Raw genomic sequence first — 16,972 nt, 5'->3', positions numbered from 1 at the left:
ATGAAAATACTTTGAATTACGGATTTATGTTAGCTTTTATCAATGCTCATGATTGAGCTTGGAAGAAAACAAAGCATATAAATGCAAATGTTGTGAAGTTTGTTTGCAGAGATGCTGCTGGAGGAATCTTCAAGTGTCAACAGGATAGTTCTTAATACAGAGGTAGTTCAGTACTGCTCAGGTGACAGCAGTGAAAATACAGTTCAAACATTGAAATATTAAGCACGGAGAGGTAGAAAATGAGGAAGGCCTATGTTAGGAAAATATTCATTGCTTTCTAAATCCTAAAGACCTTCTAGCAGCATAATGTGGGTTTTATAAATGGAGAAATGCAACAGTCTCAAAGTACTGAACACAGTAATACCGACTTCGCTTTTCAGCTGGTTTTCTTCTGTGCAACGTCTCTGTTTAAAGAAAGGAAAAAAAGATAACCCGGTGACAGAGTGGTTGTCAAGAAAATCATTTTTGACAAGTATTTTGTTACTGTTACTTAGCTACTGTCGTCTTTGTAAATGTTGTCTTGGAAAGTTCTCGGTGCTGGCAAGAGTTCCTTCAACTTAGTTTGATTTATAGCAGTCAGAGAGAAGAAACTGAGAACAGTGTCAGTATTATTTTCCCAAACAGCCTGTGTAACATGGTGATGGATTTTTGTGGTGAGGAGGGAAGAAGGGTTAGCTCTGTTCATCATGTTGTTTGCTTCTCACATGAAAGAGGCAGTTTTGCTGCCCAACCTGTGAACGTTCTGAACATTAAAAACATTTTAGTGAGACGCAGCTCATGTTGCAGCTCAATTTTCCAGTTACAGAAGTGTGTCCCAGGATCCTCATGTTGTTCCTAATACAAATTTCCTTAGTGCCTGCAGAATTTGTTACCAGAGTTTCGAGCACCAAGCCCTAAGGCCTGAAACAGGTCAGGTCCTTGTTGTGCTGGGCATTCTGTAACAGGTAGTTTGCTTTTTCTTCTTCAGAACATTCAGTCTTCAATAACAATTAAAAACGTTTAGTGGAGTTAAAGGATGCCTCTTCCTGGCCTGTGATAGCTCTATCTGAAAATACAGATAACCTTCGTGATGGCTGCGCTTTGCTTGAATTTAACTGGTTTTCAGTTAAATTCAGCTCGAATTTAACTTGATTATCATCCTGTATGCAACCTAATCTCATCGTTTCCACCAAAATAAAAAATTCTAAACATGTTCTGTGTTGATAAAGAATTATCTTTAAAGTTGAGCCAGCCAAGCCTGTAATACAGGGAGGCAGTTTGCATTGTGAAGAGGCTGCATGTTTCATGCATTACAAAGAAGCAGCTGAAAGGTGATTGTACATTTGTATTGAGTAGCTAAAAAGCTTCTTCAAACATCAGAGTTTTTTGATGCTTAAATGTATAAAAAATAGTATTTTTTAAAGTTTTTTCTAGTGGTTTAAAGGCAAATCAGGAATTTTTAGAAGGAATCTGTCTGTTACATTAAGTATCCTGGTTTTGTTTCGTAAGGAATGTTTTGTCATGTTTTTAGAACTCATCACCAAATAAAATACTATTCCTAGATGCAGGACCAAGCAGTTTGCTCAGAGTTACTCAGTAAGCTGCACTAGGACACAAACCAAAAGGTTGTCTGTCTGCCTTTGTTCTAGCTTTCTCTTAGACCCTGCTTTTTCCAGGCACTGAGCAAGATCTGTAGTTCTGTCACAGGCAGCATTGAGCCAAACCCTCCTTGGCTTTGATATCAGCCAGTAAATTGCTGGTTGTCTGTGTTCAAAGAACCTTGGTCTCCATCAGCGGGGCTTGGCGGAATCCACTGCTTTTTTGACAGTCCCTCTTGAGGTACCAGGGACAAGATGCAGAAGACAAGTGTCAGTGACTGTGAGTGAGGGAGACACAATATTAATCAGAGAATGACATGAGGTTTTTTTCTTTGGAAATCTTTGGTTACTTTGGATATAAAATTCTGTAAGGGGAAGAAAAATAAACCTTGTTTCAGTGATTCTTGTCTGTGAGGGTTTCATACCACTTGAAAAGCCCTTACTCAGGAGCTGCGTGAATATTAGGATGACAGTCTGGTCAGGAGAGAATGATTTTCTTCAAAGGCAAACCAAATCAAAATGCCAGCCAAAAAACCCTAAAGGAACAGGAAGAAACTGGAAACAATTGCAGTATCTCCCTGTCCTTATTCACCAAAGCCAGGAACAGAAACAAATAGAGGTAAGAAACAAAGTAGTATTTGAAGGACTGCAGTCCGAGAAACTGAAAACTGGGCAGGTATTTTTGGTATTTAAGGTAATGGCATGTAAAGATGTAAAGAAACTTGAGTCACTGTATGAGCATGGCATGGTTACTGGCATTTGATATGTTTTTAGCAACTGTTGCACTTAATTTCTTATTCTTGTAAGCTTTCAAAAAGAAAGAGACTTCACAGTGACTTTCATTGGCACTTGTGCTCTTTGTGTTGTCTTGTGGCCCAGTTGCACGCTCTTCTATTTTATATTCAGATGCAATTGAAAGCACGGAAACTGGGCTGTGAATTTGCACTTAAAGGATTTGAATACTGATAAATGAAGAGAGCACATCAGGATGGTGCTGTGTTTACTTGTATTGCAAAAGAATGTGCTAGGTTGCACTTCTTACTGTTTAGTGGAAATACTTCAACTGCTGAGCGTGTCAGAGGCAGACTGTTACGGTAGTGGATGGCTTTTGGGTTGCACAAAAACACTGAAGGAGAGAATGTTCTTAAACTTGTCTCTTGTTCAGTGTTCCAAAGAGGGCATTGAAAACCAGGTGTTTCCTGACTTGCATGAGACTACTCAGAGTTATCTACTACCTGGCTTGTTCAGAGTCTTACTAGAGCAGTTGAGAAGAGTGTTATGTGTAGTAAGTATGAAGGGGAAAAAAAGTTGGGTGAAAGGGAGGTTTGAAAGACTTCTGAAAAGACCATTGAATGGTGTTCAGACTTCACCTCCACTGAGTACATGTTATTGCTTTACTGCTGGTAATACAGAAGTCGGGTGAGGATCAGAAATGTAAACTTTCTTGTGTTTTGTTTAGGGCTTGTTGCTGTGGGAGAGAAGGCACAGAAGAGATCTGGACATTATGTTGTGATGAAGGATCTTTCAGGTGAGATTTTTGCTTTTCTTAAAGCAGTCTCATTTAAAATGATGGCTTCAGTAGTGGCATTGAAATTTCAAATACGTTTTTTCTTCAAGGTAAACATCCCGTTTCTGCTTTGATGGAGATCTGTAACAAAAGAAGATGGTCACCACCTGAATTTGTGTTGGTGGATGACAGTGGGCCTGATCATCGCAAACATTTTATCTTTAAGGTGCGTGTGAGTTTCTTTGTTTGCTGTTGGTCTTTTTGTTAAAGGTGATGTAAATTCTTGCTTTTATTTGCATATAAACCATCTTACGGGTAGTTGAGGACTGCTGAGCAGTGTCTTTGCTAAAATTTCTAAGTCATGTTTCTGCAATGGCCAGATCAGACCTCTGAAGTTTATTAGTCTGTAAATCCATCAAGAAACACACTGTTCCACTTCCTAGTAAAATTATTGACTCATGTGGTACTATATTCTTGCTGTTTGCTTGCAGGCGTGGTGTTGAACCTTACTGTTGTAAAGGCAGCGAGCAAGATTGGTTTGTCCTTCAGTTATCTTACAACATGAGCGTTCTTTTTCACATCATACCCTGTATTAGCAGTTGATGTTCAGAAATGATGATGCTTATAGACCAGGGGTGGATTTTGACTACCCCAAGAGGGATGTGTAGGGAAGGTGCTTAAAGGAGGAGCTGCGAAGGGCTGCCTCAGAGTGGTGGTTAAGAGGCGCTTTGTAATGCTTTCTTTTCCCATAAACAGGTGAGAGTCAATGGAAATGAATACAGGCCTACTTTTGCCAGCCTTAACAAGAAGCATGCTAAAGCCACAGCAGCAACTGCGGCTCTCCAAGCGATGGGACTTGTACCAAAGGAAAGCATGGTTAATACCACCATGTTTAGGAGTGCCTCACACCGCTAGATATTGTTTTTTATATTGACATTATTTCAGATAATTTTACTCTGCACAAAAATGGTATTTGCCCTTTCATGTTGTAAATACATTGGCAATTCCCACGTTGTAAAAACTGTACAGACACCTTCAGGTTTTTCTTTTGTACCATCAAAATGTATTTAAATCATACTTAGTTTTTGGTATGTTTATATTGTTTACATTAGTGATGTAATTATTTCTTAAATGACTAAATCAGACGACAGACTCTGGAGGCATCAGTAATTGAAACCCTTGTTTTAAAGCTCGTGCGATTCCTCTTCAATACGGAATGTTAACACTTTCATACTGTTTTGTACGATGCTGCAGTTTTCCCTGGTCTCGATAAAGCTATCTGTGCACTTTGCTGGCAGCTGGTGAAGGTCACCCGCTCACCCATGGCTGGTCGAGGCTGGTGCATGCTGCCGGATAGGTACCGGGCAATGCCGCGGCCCCTCGAGAAAGCACGTGGTGGTAGCCCTGTTGTACAGTGTTAGCACCGCGGCTGCTGTCTGTGTTCAGTCCAGGGTTGGACTTGGTGGTGCACTGCAGCTGGCCCCGCAGCCCATGCTCCAGGATGTACGTGATTTAGGCAGAAGACATGCACTCGGAGGGACGGCAGGAAGTCCAGCAGTGGATCCCATGAGACTCGCGATGTGAAGGTGACTCTCCCTGCATGTTCTAAGAAGGGAGATGATGGAGTTGTCTATTCCAAACAAATTAACACACTGCCTGATGTTGATTGTATGATTTTGTGGTTAATGTGAATTTTAAACTCTTAACAAATCTACAACTGGATTTGGGGGGGGGGGGGGGAGGGAAGGGATAGAATGACGCTTAAATTGTTGTACCCAACTTGGTCAATAAAAGCAGCACAAGTTCATAATCTTAATCACTGGTCAGTAAGCAGTAATTCAAGTGTCTGCCAAGTTGACTTGTGGAAGAAGGGCGCAGTGTAAGAGTATGCTGAAGATCACCAATAACTGTTAGAGCTGCAGGGTCACTTCTGGTTGCTTTGGAGTATTACCAAATTAATTCCGTGGGCTTCCACTTTCCAGAATGGTACTCTGCCCTCAAGGAGAAAGCCTGATCCAGAGTTCGGGCAGTTTGACAAGGGAGAGGATGTACAAAGCTTTTCCTTCTTTTACATTTCTCCCCCCCCCCCCCCCCCCCCCCCCCCCCCTTTCTTTTTTTCCCCTTTTAATTTAAGTGTTAGTACTTGATCTGTGATCACTTTGGATTGGAAAGGGCATTGCACACCTCTGTCTGGATTTGTCTGAGTTATGATCAGGTTGCCAGGATTTATGGACTTCTGCAGCTCAGGTGCTTATTTCAGAAAAGTCTTTTTGAGGTTTCTTTGTATTACACCCCCTGAGCAGAGCCTCGTCTGGGATAGGAACAAAACACAGTTTGTACACAGCAAGGCTGCGCTCAGGCCTTAAAGCGTGTGAGTTTCTCCATGGTAATAGGAACACAGAGGTGAAGAATTACTAGTACCTCTTCCACAAAGTAAGATGACCTGTGTGTATTCTGCCAACTGTTAAAGAACAAGGTGTCTTTCTGTGCCCTGAAGGGACAAGGGTCATGTCTTATGTACAGCAGAGAAATGGTGTTTGGTTGTTGACTGCCCACTTCCAAAAAATAAAGACCCTTACTCGTCTGTCAAAGCGCTCTAGGCCTAAGTTAATTTTCATGAACATAATTGTCTGTAATTAAAACTTTTTTCCCTTTGGCTTCTCGCCTTCAGTCTCTGACTAAATCTTTGGAGATTTCCTCGCCGCATTTGCTGCACTCCTTGGAAGGTGTGTATAAAAATAATAGAATATGATGGTACAGCAGTGGAAGGATCCACCCCTAGGAGAAGTGGGTGTTGTATGGGTCTTAGCTCAAGTCGGGCTTGTTGATGTATGACTTAAGAGTAATTAATGGGGGATGTGGGAGCAGCTCTTAATCAGACTTTTGTGTAAATGTCTGGTTTGACAGAGCTGAAGCAGTTGAGATGTTGATTGTTCTGTTCACTCTGTCCATGGTGTTCATGTCAGCACTGGTGTCACAGCTGTGCAGCATCACATCTGGGAACATAACAATCTCTTGTACCTGTTGCTTTGCCTTTTTTAGGTCTGTATTCCCCATGTATAATGTAAAGACATGTTACTGCACAGCAGCAAGGAGCAGATGAATTTGGTCCCAGTGAAGACTCCATTTAAAAAATAACTATTAAGGAAAGTTCTGGATTTCACGCCTTAAAGATGTGGTGCTGTACATGGATTTAACCTTTGGTCTTAAGGAAGACTTGTGAAAAAAAGATAACTAAGGTCTGTAATGCCCTAATTATGACAAGCTCTTGATTTTGAGGCTTCTGTTCTAGTTCAGTTCCTTGTTGTTTAAGATGGTCTATGGATCTAAAGCTAGTGCAGCGATGTGCTTCTGTTAAATCTGTAAATTTGAATTGGTTTGAGTGTTCTTTGCATGCAGGAATAGATAAGTAGTGATATATTAAAAAGAACAACTAGGAAAAACTCTCTTGGAACCTGGTTATTTGTGCAGCACTTGAGCTTGAAGGGGATTAGCCTGTGACTCCTCCCAGCTCTGGCTGCGGGATTTCCTTTTATTGTAGAATTCTTTCCCTAGAAGTAACTTCTCTTGAAGGTGTTTCTGCGCCTTGCCTTCCCTGTCACACAAGAGGGGAGCCTTTAGAAACAGTCACCTGAGGACTTGTAGCCGGGCTTGTAGTTTCTTTGGATTCTTCCTTCCCATTTGTAGTTTTTAAATAGTTGGGATTGGAGGAGCAGGAAGAAGGCCTAGTGCCTGTACCTTGGAAAAGTTGGAATTGCCTCTCCCAAATGAAGGCCAGGTTAATGAAATGTTACTCATTGGGACAGGTTAAATAAATAAATCTCGCTGCTCTACACGTGCCTGAGATAATGGTAGGTAGTACTTACTGAACATACCTGTAGGTGGGGTGGGCTAATGCCAGAGCTTTTCTAGGGAAGATTCCCTAGTGCCAAGTATGTGTTGGGAGCAGGACCGGGAGCAGTGGGTGCATGCTGCTGAAAGGGCAGGCAAATCTCTTGAGTGAAAGCCAACAGTTCAGAGTACCAAGAGGCACTACAGCACACGATAAAGAATTCAGTTGTAGATATTTGAAGTTGCACAATTTTAGACTACCAGAATGTAACTGTGATTCAAGAATGTTAAGTGCATGCTAGATGTGAAAATACAAACTGAAACAAATAGTACTTAGCGACAGGCTCTAGTCCACATACCAAAATGGGCATTGGCTCAATTAAAATTGCCTTCCCATAGAGGCAACTGCAGAACTGGTTTTCCCTGTTATTTTCAGTAACATGTTCCATGTGCTAACACATACTCTGTAGGCCTGTTCCTCAAGCACAGACTGGGAAGATGCTGCCCAGTTCAGAACTGGATGGCGGGCTCTGAGGTCAGGAGCAGCTCTCAGAGAGGCTCACCCCCGGGACAACAGGGAGGCTCAAGAGAGACCTGGATGAAGCCTCCTGTTGCTGTTTTAGAATCCCTGGTCAGTTCTGAGGTGGTGAGCAGAACAGTACCACAGTGAAGATAAGGGTAGCTCACCACATGGCCCAAGCACCGCTTTGTTTTCTGTGCACAAGCACGATGTTCTACATACGCCTCTTCAGATTTAGTGTTTGCTGCTGCTGAAATCTGATCACCTAAATAGCTGTGTAAAAAGTGACATACACACCTCATAAATAACAGCTCTCAAGTGAAGCAGACTGAATTCAACCTACTATTGCTATGAACGTATGTCAGCAGCCCCCTTCTGGCTCTCTGTTCTTGCACAGGTGCCACAACTATTTACTCCTCTAATTTGTTTGTACAAGTGGCTCTTTAAAAGCCTAGTTAGCTTTAATGTGAGCGTGGGTATGGGAATACCAGCTAGCTATGCCCAGCAGTCCTGAGGAATTGAAACCTTTTAATGCAGTCCTGCTGCAGCCAAAACACTGTGTCCATCCAGCTTTCATCTGTCTTTGTGGAGTTGAGAGTGGACTCGCTCTAAAGCAAGAGGTGCAACATACCCAGGTGCAGCTACTGAGCTCCTGGCAAGGTGCTGTGAGCAGTCCTGGAAGGAGGGGGGTAAGGCTGTGCCAAGAATTCCGCATGTCCAAAATGGTTACACAGAGCAGTTGCCACACATCTGCATGACATGAGGAATACAGACCTTCTGGCCACAAGTCAGACCAATAAAACAATCATGTTTTATCCAGTTTTATTTAAAAAAGGCTTTCTAAAATACAAAAGCAAATGTCCAAGGCCTTTTCATTCATTTCCTTTAGAAGTCCTTTGAAGTGTTTTATGCGATAGTTGTCTGTGTTGTGCAGCTAGATCGTATCCCTACCAGTACCACATGGGTGCTGCCTGTGTAGATGCACGTGAACGAAATAACAGCAACTGCACGCTTGAGCATTCTCTCCCATTAAATGGGACTAGCATACCTAGGACTTCCAGGTATAAGCATAATCCTTCATTTCCAGAAATCGGATGGAAGATTTTCTCAATGTTGGACGCTGACTCAGTTGATCCAAAGTCTTGGGATGCAGTCCACATGTAGGAAGATCTTTGTGTACCGTTTCCTGTGGGAATTTACATGAAGAGGAGGGACACGGCATAGGTATTTGTTTGAAGTACCTGCAGTTCTAAATGTTCATTTGTGTACCTCTGGGGAACTCCAGAAAAGCCGATTTCCTGGATTATTCCATTTCTAAGGGAGGGACAAACCCTGTGGACTGCCAGGTGGTGATCACAGGTAGTTAGGTGTAAACCCATGTGTTAAGGGGAAGTTTTATGTCATTCTGTGTCCTACAGTTTGCAATAAAGACACTATTCCTAACAGGAAAGATTGTCGGTGCTAGTTTCCTTACCTCACTCAAGGCAGGGCACGCGCCATCAAGATCAGCGTTAAACACAGCAGTGGGCTCATGCGTATAAAATACACCAGAGAATGCTCCCCCCTGGGCAGCCTTGAGCAGCATGGTCAGTGCATGCAGAGAATGAGGCATGATGGGGCCCACGATCTCCAGGCTGAATATGTTCTCGTATGCCAAGCGAACCCTGGCTTTGGCATTTATACTTCGAGCCTGAGGACAAAACCACATAGGATTAGTTCTTGACACACCAAATCAAGCCCTAATTTTAATTTATTTCAATACTGCAATGCTACAGTCCCATTAAAGGCTCAAAATACTTCTCAGTATTGTCAACTTACTGTTCAGTACATGAGCATGAGGCTTTTACTGTCTTTCTAAGAACTCCTAAAACATACTGACTGATATGCAGGAATGCAATACAGCATTAACTGCTGAAGAACAGGGAGAACTGCCCTCTGGTGGGCGAAGACTGCACTACCTCTATTAATAGCATCTCCTTTAGTACCCACCACCTCCCTATAGTAACAGATAGTGAGCCAATGGTTTAGAGGCTCCCTCCATGCAAGCGATACCTCTGATAGCTGGAGAACCCGTAAGATCTCAGGAGAACATTTTAAGAACTATTTTAGTATTTGAGAAGTCCATTTAATTCCTTACTTATCGGGGTATGAAGAACAGAAACTTGGGTATTTCAGTTTAGCAGCACAGATCAATGTGGACAAAGACTGAGGAGGCAGTCTGTATTGCAGCCAAAATGCTCCCTTGGGTTGTAGCAACAAAAATTACTCTGCAGTACCTGAGGGAAACTATACAAAGCCAGTGTCTGATCTACTGGGTGAAGAAACAACTTGCTTTATTAGAAAATAGAGACAGTGGTGTGACTTACTTTGAGCGTTTGCATTGTTCCACCTCGGAAAGCAACAGGGGACAGCAAAGTCGGCGGAAGCCCTGCCTGCGGGCCTGCCACTGCCACCAGGCTCTTACAGTTTATCAGGAAGTTCAGCAAGGTGAATGTGTTTGTTCCTTTCACCAGCGCAAGGGATTGGGGTTTGTGATCCATCTGCACCTCATGATTATCCTTACGACTGCATTGACTGAAGTCAAAGGAAAACCATGAGGAATTGAAAAGCATCCATGCACCCAATTTAGAACTGGAGCAGCGCAGCTCCAGAAGACGCTCCTCTGACCAGTCAAGTCAGTTAAAACAAACAAAACCTACCAAGATTCACACTGATCCGGATTTGTTCTTCAAATATTAAACATCTTAAGCCAGGGTTCTGATTTCATTATTAAAACCTCAGGTGCTCCCCATGTGCAAATGGAACCAGAAGACGACGGAGTCCATTGGTCCCTTTGAAACACCTAAAGGTTCTCAGCAAAAGCTGTCCTAGTCTATAACTTTGTCCCCGCTACGCCACACTACTTCCAAATGTAAATTCAGCATACGTGAACAGACACCCTTTTCTTTCACACTGCCTTTTCCTTCAAGAAGAAAAGCATCTAGAAATACTTGTCCTAAACAGACAAAAAAGGCATGCACAGTCCCTGGCTATGCAGTAATATGAGGACTGGTATTTGGAAATAAGCTTTCAAAAGCTTTTACAAAACTCAAATTATACCACAGAAAGATAACATCTGCAGGGTCTTCCACTGTCATACACAGTGATGTGCACAGAAAGGATACAGTTTAATAGAAATAGCATCTGGTTTCTTAACCTTGTCTTGGACTCCCATCTCCTCAAGCCAAGAGAAACTTTCATCATCGTCATCATCACTTGGAGCTGGCTCTCTGGGAAACACAGAATCAGTGTTAGGTGGGCAACACTTCTTATGAAGGTTTCCAAATAGAACACTGAGGATTCTGCAGATACGCTTGAATTTTAAGCATTGTGGAAGACCTAACATATGTAATACGTACTCTCCACCTTCCATGCTGTTGTCCACTTCGAGGCTGTTGGCACCTTCTGTTTCCAAATTCACTTCAGAGTTTTTCTGTTTCCTGCTTTTACTTTCTTCTACCAGAGGTAAAGAAAACTGTATGCCTTGAACAGAGGAGGAGAGCAAGCAATGAATGGTTCTGTGCTGCAGCCAATGCACTTTATCAGTTATAGAAATCCTAGCTGGACTCGTTTCACCTCACCTTCATTTCTCATGGCTTCCCTCAAACCTCTAGTTGTGGGAGAAATTACAGCTGTGATGACATCACTTCCTGCAAGACCAGCTGCACGGAACAGGACAGTAAACTGGTAGGTACATACGTAGAAGTAGGGGCACAGTTTGGCTTTGAGCAAATTGTACAGAGAGGTAAAGCTGACGGACCTGCATCAGAAGAAAAGGTTTCTGTGACTGAAGGCAATCCTTGGCTGTTGACATACTCAGCTGGGTCTGGCTGGGTGTTGGTTGGTGTACTTTGCACAGGTCTGGCTGGGTGTTGGTGGGTGTACTTTGCACAGGTCTGGCTGGGTGTTGGTTGGTGTACTTTGCACAGGTCTGGCTGGGTGTTGGTGGGTGTACTTTGCATAGGTCTGGCTGGGTGTTGGTGGGTGTACTTTGCACAGGTCTGGCTGGGTGTTGGTGGGTGTACTTTGCATAGGTCTGGCTGGGTGTTGGTTGGTGTACTTTGCACAGGTCTGGCTGGGTGTTGGTGGGTGTACTTTGCACAGGTCTGGCTGGGTGTTGGTGGGTGTACTTTGCATAGGTCTGGCTGGGTGTTGGTGGGTGTACTTTGCACAGGTCTGGCTGGGTGTTGGTGGGTGTACTTTGCATAGGTCTGGCTGGGTGTTGGTTGGTGTACTTTGCACAGGTCTGGCTGGGTGTTGGTGGGTGTACTTTGCACAGGTCTGGCTGGGTGTTGGTGGGTGTACTTTGCACAGGTCTGGCTGGGTGTTGGTGGGTGTACCTTGCACAGGTCTGGCTGGGCGTTAGTGGGTGCACTTTGCATGGGTTTGAGAGCACTCTGAATGATTGGCCAGATCTTCAAATGTGCTCAGCATCTGGGAAGCCTGTTTGCAAGCACTGTGCTCTTCCAGCACATGTGCTTTCTAGCACATGGGCTTACAGGAAGCCTCAGAGGCAACCTGGATTTATGGAATACTACCCAGATTAACAGCTAGGATCAGAGAGGAGCATTTAACACAAGAAAGTAGCTTTAGTCTTATATTTCTTTAACGTGATCCTCAAAATAATGCGTATTCTAGAAGGAAAAAAATAAATTTAAAAGCTTTCTAACAAAAATGGAAAGAACTTGTACATTAATTAAAATCTCAGTATCTGAATCTTACTAAATACAGTGTTTGATTCCACTTACCAGTCACTCATTAGCACTTGTTGCAAGTCTTCATCCTGTGACCAAGGACTGGCCTTTCCAACTATTTTCCTGTCTGCTCCAATGCGAGGGAACAGCTGCAGCCATGGCAGCGAAGGGTGAAGCCAGTAAACGAGGCTTTGCTGAAAGGCACAACGCAGTTCTGTCGACAGCTTTGGTTCCTAGGTGTCAAAAAGTATTTGGTGAGGACAGGAATGCTTCACTTTGGGCAGTGTTGCAAGTGAAGGATTAAAGAAATATTACATTAGATAGTAAAACAGAAAAATCCCCGGCTTGTGAATAAGGCAGACTGAAGAAAGATGGACAGCAACTGGCAACTGCTCCACAACTTAAGATTTACCTTAATTTCTAAGTGGTCATTTAAGACCACTCACTTACCACTGCTTGCTGCTGTTGGTACAAACCATGGATGGAATCAGGTTATTAAGTAGGCCTTATTCTTAATGTAAGACGAAAATAAAACAGAATCAAGCCTTCACTGCCAGGACACTTACAGAAAGGTGCAAAGGTACAGTCTCCTTTCTAAAGCTGGAGCTTCAAGCTACCCTCTTACATATTACCTGTAAGTTCTGTGGCAAGTTTGTTTCTATAGCTCTACAATGCTGAGCAAATCCTTGAGCTTCCTCTTGTGCTTTTAAGTGTTCTGTCCAGGTAAAAGGTTGTGAAGACATAAATAGAAGTCGCGTTTTAATACTCCAGTCTGCAGGAAATTCATGTTTTGGTGAGGAGGGGACTTCGGGTACAGCAGCAGGTGAATGAAGGTCCTTATAAAACAGAAGTAGCATCAGTTAACCCCTAGAAAACAAACAAATAAAAACCTAAAACCCAACAACCACCAACAAACAAGAAACCAACCTATGTAGCTACCTATTTATATTTTAGCATTGTTAGGTCTCCTCCCTTGTGAATTTCATATACTTTTCCTGGCAGGCAGACCAGGTACAGGACTGCACCTATCATATGGAACATCTCCAGTTTAGTAGCCTACAAAAAGACAAGTTAAACCTGCCGTCTCCTGTTTTTGTCCAATTCAGTGCACAGCAGTATCATAGACTTGTTTGGGCTGGAAGGGACATTAAAGGTCATTTAGTTCCAACCCCCTGCCATGGGCAAGGACACCTTCCACAAGACCAGGTTGCTCGAAGTCCCATCCAGCCTGGCCTTGAACACTGCCAGGGATGGGGCAGTCAGAACTTCCAAATGCCTAACTCCTTTTGTTCCAAAGGAAATACCTTAATTTAAGACACATACTTAAAACAAAAACGCTTTTTCAGACAAAATTTCTAAGTTACTCAGAGTTTCACTGTTCACAGGAGAACCAAAGTCACAGTTAATACAAAACTGATTATTTTAGTCAGTAACAGATTCTACTACAAGTACAGCATTATATTGCTTATAAAAATGCAAAAGTAGGTTTTCAGTCACAGGAGTCTTTCCAAAAGTTACGAACTAGGAACAGATAAAAGGATGAAGGACTTAAAAAAAAAAGAAACCAAAAAAACCTCAACAACTTAGCCTGAAGTTTACAAAGACAAGAATTTCCATGCCAAACCCGTCACTGTTTAATTTCATCCTCTCTTGGTGGCTGTAGTGTCAGACACTTTTCCTAGAGGATACAGGAAACCTCACTGGGGAGCTCTAGGACAGTTTGTTCTCTCTGAGAGGTCATTTTTCTGTTTTGCTACGTTAGTCTGAACTCCAGTTTCTGAAACTATAAGAATGTTAGACATTGCCTGCTCAAAACTGTCTTTCAAAGACTGGTTCTTTAGTATTCTCTTTTGTGTGTGCTGAGTGAAGTTGTTTGTTCCCTTTCTGCAGCTGAATAAAAGACCGCAGGAGATGCATCACCTTGAAGAACATGCTTAATCTCAACAAAATATAGAACTAAGGAACAGGAGAATTATGGTGAACATGGTAATAAAATTGGAAGAAGACAACAACCTCTGCCAACTGGAACTACAATAGTGACGTCAGGCTGGCTTTAGACTGTTACCTGAACAGCAAATGTCAAGGCAATTTAAGGCAGTTTCTTGAACACTGACATTTTAGTACATCACTTTATACAGAGATGGGCCATCAAATATTGAATTAAACAATTTCAGCTATTTTTGTGAACCGAGAACAGCTTAACACCATTTCAGAAGCGGTATGTGTTGTTTCATACATCGGTTAGGGTGAGGATGTCAGTTCTTTCATAGGGCTCCGCTCTGCTGGTGGGCGTATCTTCAGAAACAGGCTCTAAAAGCTGCATGGGAAAGAAGCGTAAGACGCAGCACAAAGTCAGCACGAGGTTCGCAATGTATAAAACCGCCCTGCAGTGAAATTCCCGGAGTGAGGACAAGCACGTATACTCTGCGAACACCCACCCTCGGTGCGATAGAAAGGCGCCTACCCAGAGCAGTGCAACGGCTCGGTCTGGTCTGTGCACAGAGCCAGGGAAGCCCCGGGCTCGGAGCCGCCCTTCCTCAGAGGAGCGGGCTCCTGGCTGCAGCGGCCGGCTGAAGGCGACGGCTGCCGGCGCCAGCGCGGAAGCTCCTTTCCCTTTCACCCCGAGCCCCTCCGGCCCCACAGAGAATCCCCCGGTCCCCGCAGGCCCGGCCCTACCTGCCAGAACGGCGCTGCCGAGGGGTACCCGTCTGCCGGTGGCCTCCAGGCCCGCTCCAGCGGTCGCGGGGTGCCGGCCGCCCGGAGCGCGTTGTCCAGGCTGGAGAAGGGGTTGCGGCGGGCGGGTGCGGAAGAGCCCCGCGGGGCCGCGACGCATGGCGGGGGGAAGGCGGCGGCCGGGGGCTCGCTCCTCCGCGGCCGTTTGCGCTTCAGCCGCAGCACGGCCGGTGGCTTCTTGAAGCCGGGCGAGTATCCGGGCACGGCGTGAGCTGCCATGGCCCGGCGGCGCGGAGCGGAGCGGAACGGAACGGCCGGGCGGGAGCCGACGTCCCGGCTTGGCGCGAAAAAGCGGCGAGCTCCGCCCCTGGGCGGTACTAAGGTAACGCGGCGGCCGCCGCCATATTTTCCGCCCCCCGGGGGGGCCTAGCGGTGACCTGGTTACCGCGGCCCTGCCGTGCTGCCCCCCACCCCCCCCGGATGGAGAGTAATGAAAGCGTTACTGCTAAAAACCGTAAAGGCATTTCCGAATGCATTCTGAGCCCAGCCTGAATGCCTCCGCAGTCAGGGACTGGGGAAAGTGCCACAGAGCTGCACCGGGACAAAATTCACCTGTGCAGATGCTAGATCACAGCTTCCATTGTGTGAAACGTGAGACTGCGCGCACACTGTTGTGCGGAAGACTAGTTCTGACGGTGAATCATGGTACTGGCGAGGGCACATGCTGGGCTATTTTGCTTCAGACTATATGGGAGAAAGGCACCCATGCCTTCACTACAAAGAAACGGCAGTAGCTTTCAGCCCATGATAGGCAGATGATCTTTTCTTTCCAAAATACAACTCTGAAGGCCATTAAATAAACTAATGCTGGATTATTGATCTAATCCAGGCACAAATCTGGTTTTGAAGACACATGGCTGCCCTTAACAGCAGTCTGTGTCTCACTGAACATCATCTGGCTGTGTGGGGCCTGGGCTCACCAGAGCCAAAGCATCACTGGCATAACCTGGGCAAAAGCCTGAGCCGGCACAGCTCCTGGCATGCCTCTCACCATTACCAGCACCATAGGAGACCATGGGCAGCTTCATGGGGCTGTCAGCAGTGAAGCACATGCCATTTTCTTGTCAAAGCTACAAAGGAACCTGGCAGCCTTTGTCCCCTGAGTTGGGGAGCCTTGTTCTCACCCTCAAAACAACTTTCTGCTTTTTCTGTCAAGGGATGTATGAAAGAGGAAGCAGTTTCTTAGGAAGCCTCATGAACACTCTTGCTCAAGCACACACAACTCTAGAGCTAGCATTATTAAAGACCATTAGAAAATGTTGACACACTTCAGCCAGCTAAGCTAAATGGACCAACAGGCAGTTTAACACCCAGAGTACAGCAAGGCATTTGCTTCATAACCTGATCCAGCTGAAATATTAAGACCACTTCAGAAACAATTAGCCTTAGTCCATCACATGTAGAGTTCAAAAGACATTTATGTATGTATTTAGGAGCAACATACCTACTGACAAAAGAGCCAACAAAATACATACTATAAAAATACTTCCCCTGCAGTTTTATCAAGCCTTATTTTTAACTCTGATTTTTGCTTCCTCTGGTTTACTTTATTTTGCAAACTATTTTTTATTATTTTATTTATTATTATTTTGCAAACTATTTTTTAGTTTTACTATATAAGCAAAAATGAACAACATCAGGAAAAAACAAGTAGTTGGGTACAAAGCTTCAGAATGTCAAACTAACATCTGGGATTCACATGCTTTAGATGTGCTAGTGTCCATTGCTTGAGCTATGCACACAGCAAAAATGAACAGCACAGCTGAACAGAAAAAATAGTTTTGCTCTCAGATGAGAGCAAGTAGAAAGCCACATACTTTCAAGAAAAAAACCCAGCAGTTCCTTCCCTGATACAGTTCCTTCCCTTGCTGATTTACAGATGGTTCATGGTAATGGAGAATGTTGGATAAACAGATCTGAGGCATTGGAATGGTAGGCATAGGAAAGAGGTTAAAAGAGGGAAAGTAAAAGTGTACAGCATAGGAAGGTCTTAATGGAAAGATATCAAAGATAACATTACTCTGACTGGATACATAAAGTGCCTCAAACATCTGAATGGCACAATCGTTTC

General features: G+C 44.1%; 2 protein-coding genes across 4 annotated transcripts in view; one reads left to right on the top strand and one right to left on the bottom strand.

The window, feature by feature from the left end:
• The window catches only part of SON (SON DNA and RNA binding protein), a 39,035-nt gene extending 34,121 nt beyond the window's left edge, over positions 1 to 4,914 (top strand). For 2 of the 3 annotated variants that reach the window (XM_057410100.1, XM_057410104.1), the window contains exons 10-12: positions 3,037 to 3,105; positions 3,195 to 3,310; positions 3,841 to 4,914. In XM_057410100.1, the coding sequence (XP_057266083.1) occupies positions 3,037 to 3,105; positions 3,195 to 3,310; positions 3,841 to 3,999 (344 nt within the window). In that variant the 3' untranslated portion in view covers positions 4,000 to 4,914. Of the gene's footprint in view, positions 1 to 3,036; positions 3,106 to 3,194; positions 3,311 to 3,575; positions 3,730 to 3,840 lie in introns of those variants that run through there. The other variant, XM_057410101.1, reaches the window with a different exon arrangement.
• A 3,326-nt stretch (positions 4,915 to 8,240) lies between these two features.
• On the bottom strand, positions 8,241 to 15,131 carry DONSON (DNA replication fork stabilization factor DONSON). The gene is made up of 10 exons (XM_057410140.1): positions 14,845 to 15,131; positions 14,405 to 14,485; positions 12,801 to 13,004; positions 12,223 to 12,401; positions 11,056 to 11,234; positions 10,834 to 10,957; positions 10,600 to 10,704; positions 9,802 to 10,000; positions 8,910 to 9,125; positions 8,241 to 8,621 (listed from the first exon to the last, which is right to left on the bottom strand). The coding sequence occupies exons 1-10, from the start codon at positions 15,118 to 15,120 to the stop codon at positions 8,484 to 8,486; spliced, it is 1,701 nt and encodes a 566-aa protein (XP_057266123.1). The 5' UTR covers positions 15,121 to 15,131; the 3' UTR covers positions 8,241 to 8,483.
• Between the last annotated feature and the right edge of the window lie 1,841 nt (positions 15,132 to 16,972).

This window comes from Pezoporus wallicus, unplaced genomic scaffold (genome assembly GCF_028554395.1).
Source record: "Pezoporus wallicus isolate ANWC-B61680 ecotype Strahan unplaced genomic scaffold, APGP_CSIRO_Pwel_v1 contig_7011, whole genome shotgun sequence".
In the NCBI taxonomy this organism is placed as follows: Eukaryota; Metazoa; Chordata; class Aves; order Psittaciformes; family Psittacidae; genus Pezoporus; species Pezoporus wallicus.
This window is presented reverse-complemented; position numbering and strand designations above follow the sequence as displayed.

Excerpts from the sequence above, each read along its gene's own strand:
- DONSON (XM_057410140.1), bottom strand. The coding sequence starts at position 15,120 with ATGGCAGCTCACGCCGTGCCCGGATACTCGCCCGGCTTCAAGAAGCCA. Across the intron at positions 12,402-12,800 it reads ACTTGCCACAGAACTTACAG|GAACCAAAGCTGTCGACAGA; the intron begins GTAATATGTAAG and ends TTTGACACCTAG. Across the intron at positions 10,705-10,833 it reads AACAGCATGGAAGGTGGAGA|AGAGCCAGCTCCAAGTGATG; the intron begins GTACGTATTACA and ends TGTGTTTCCCAG.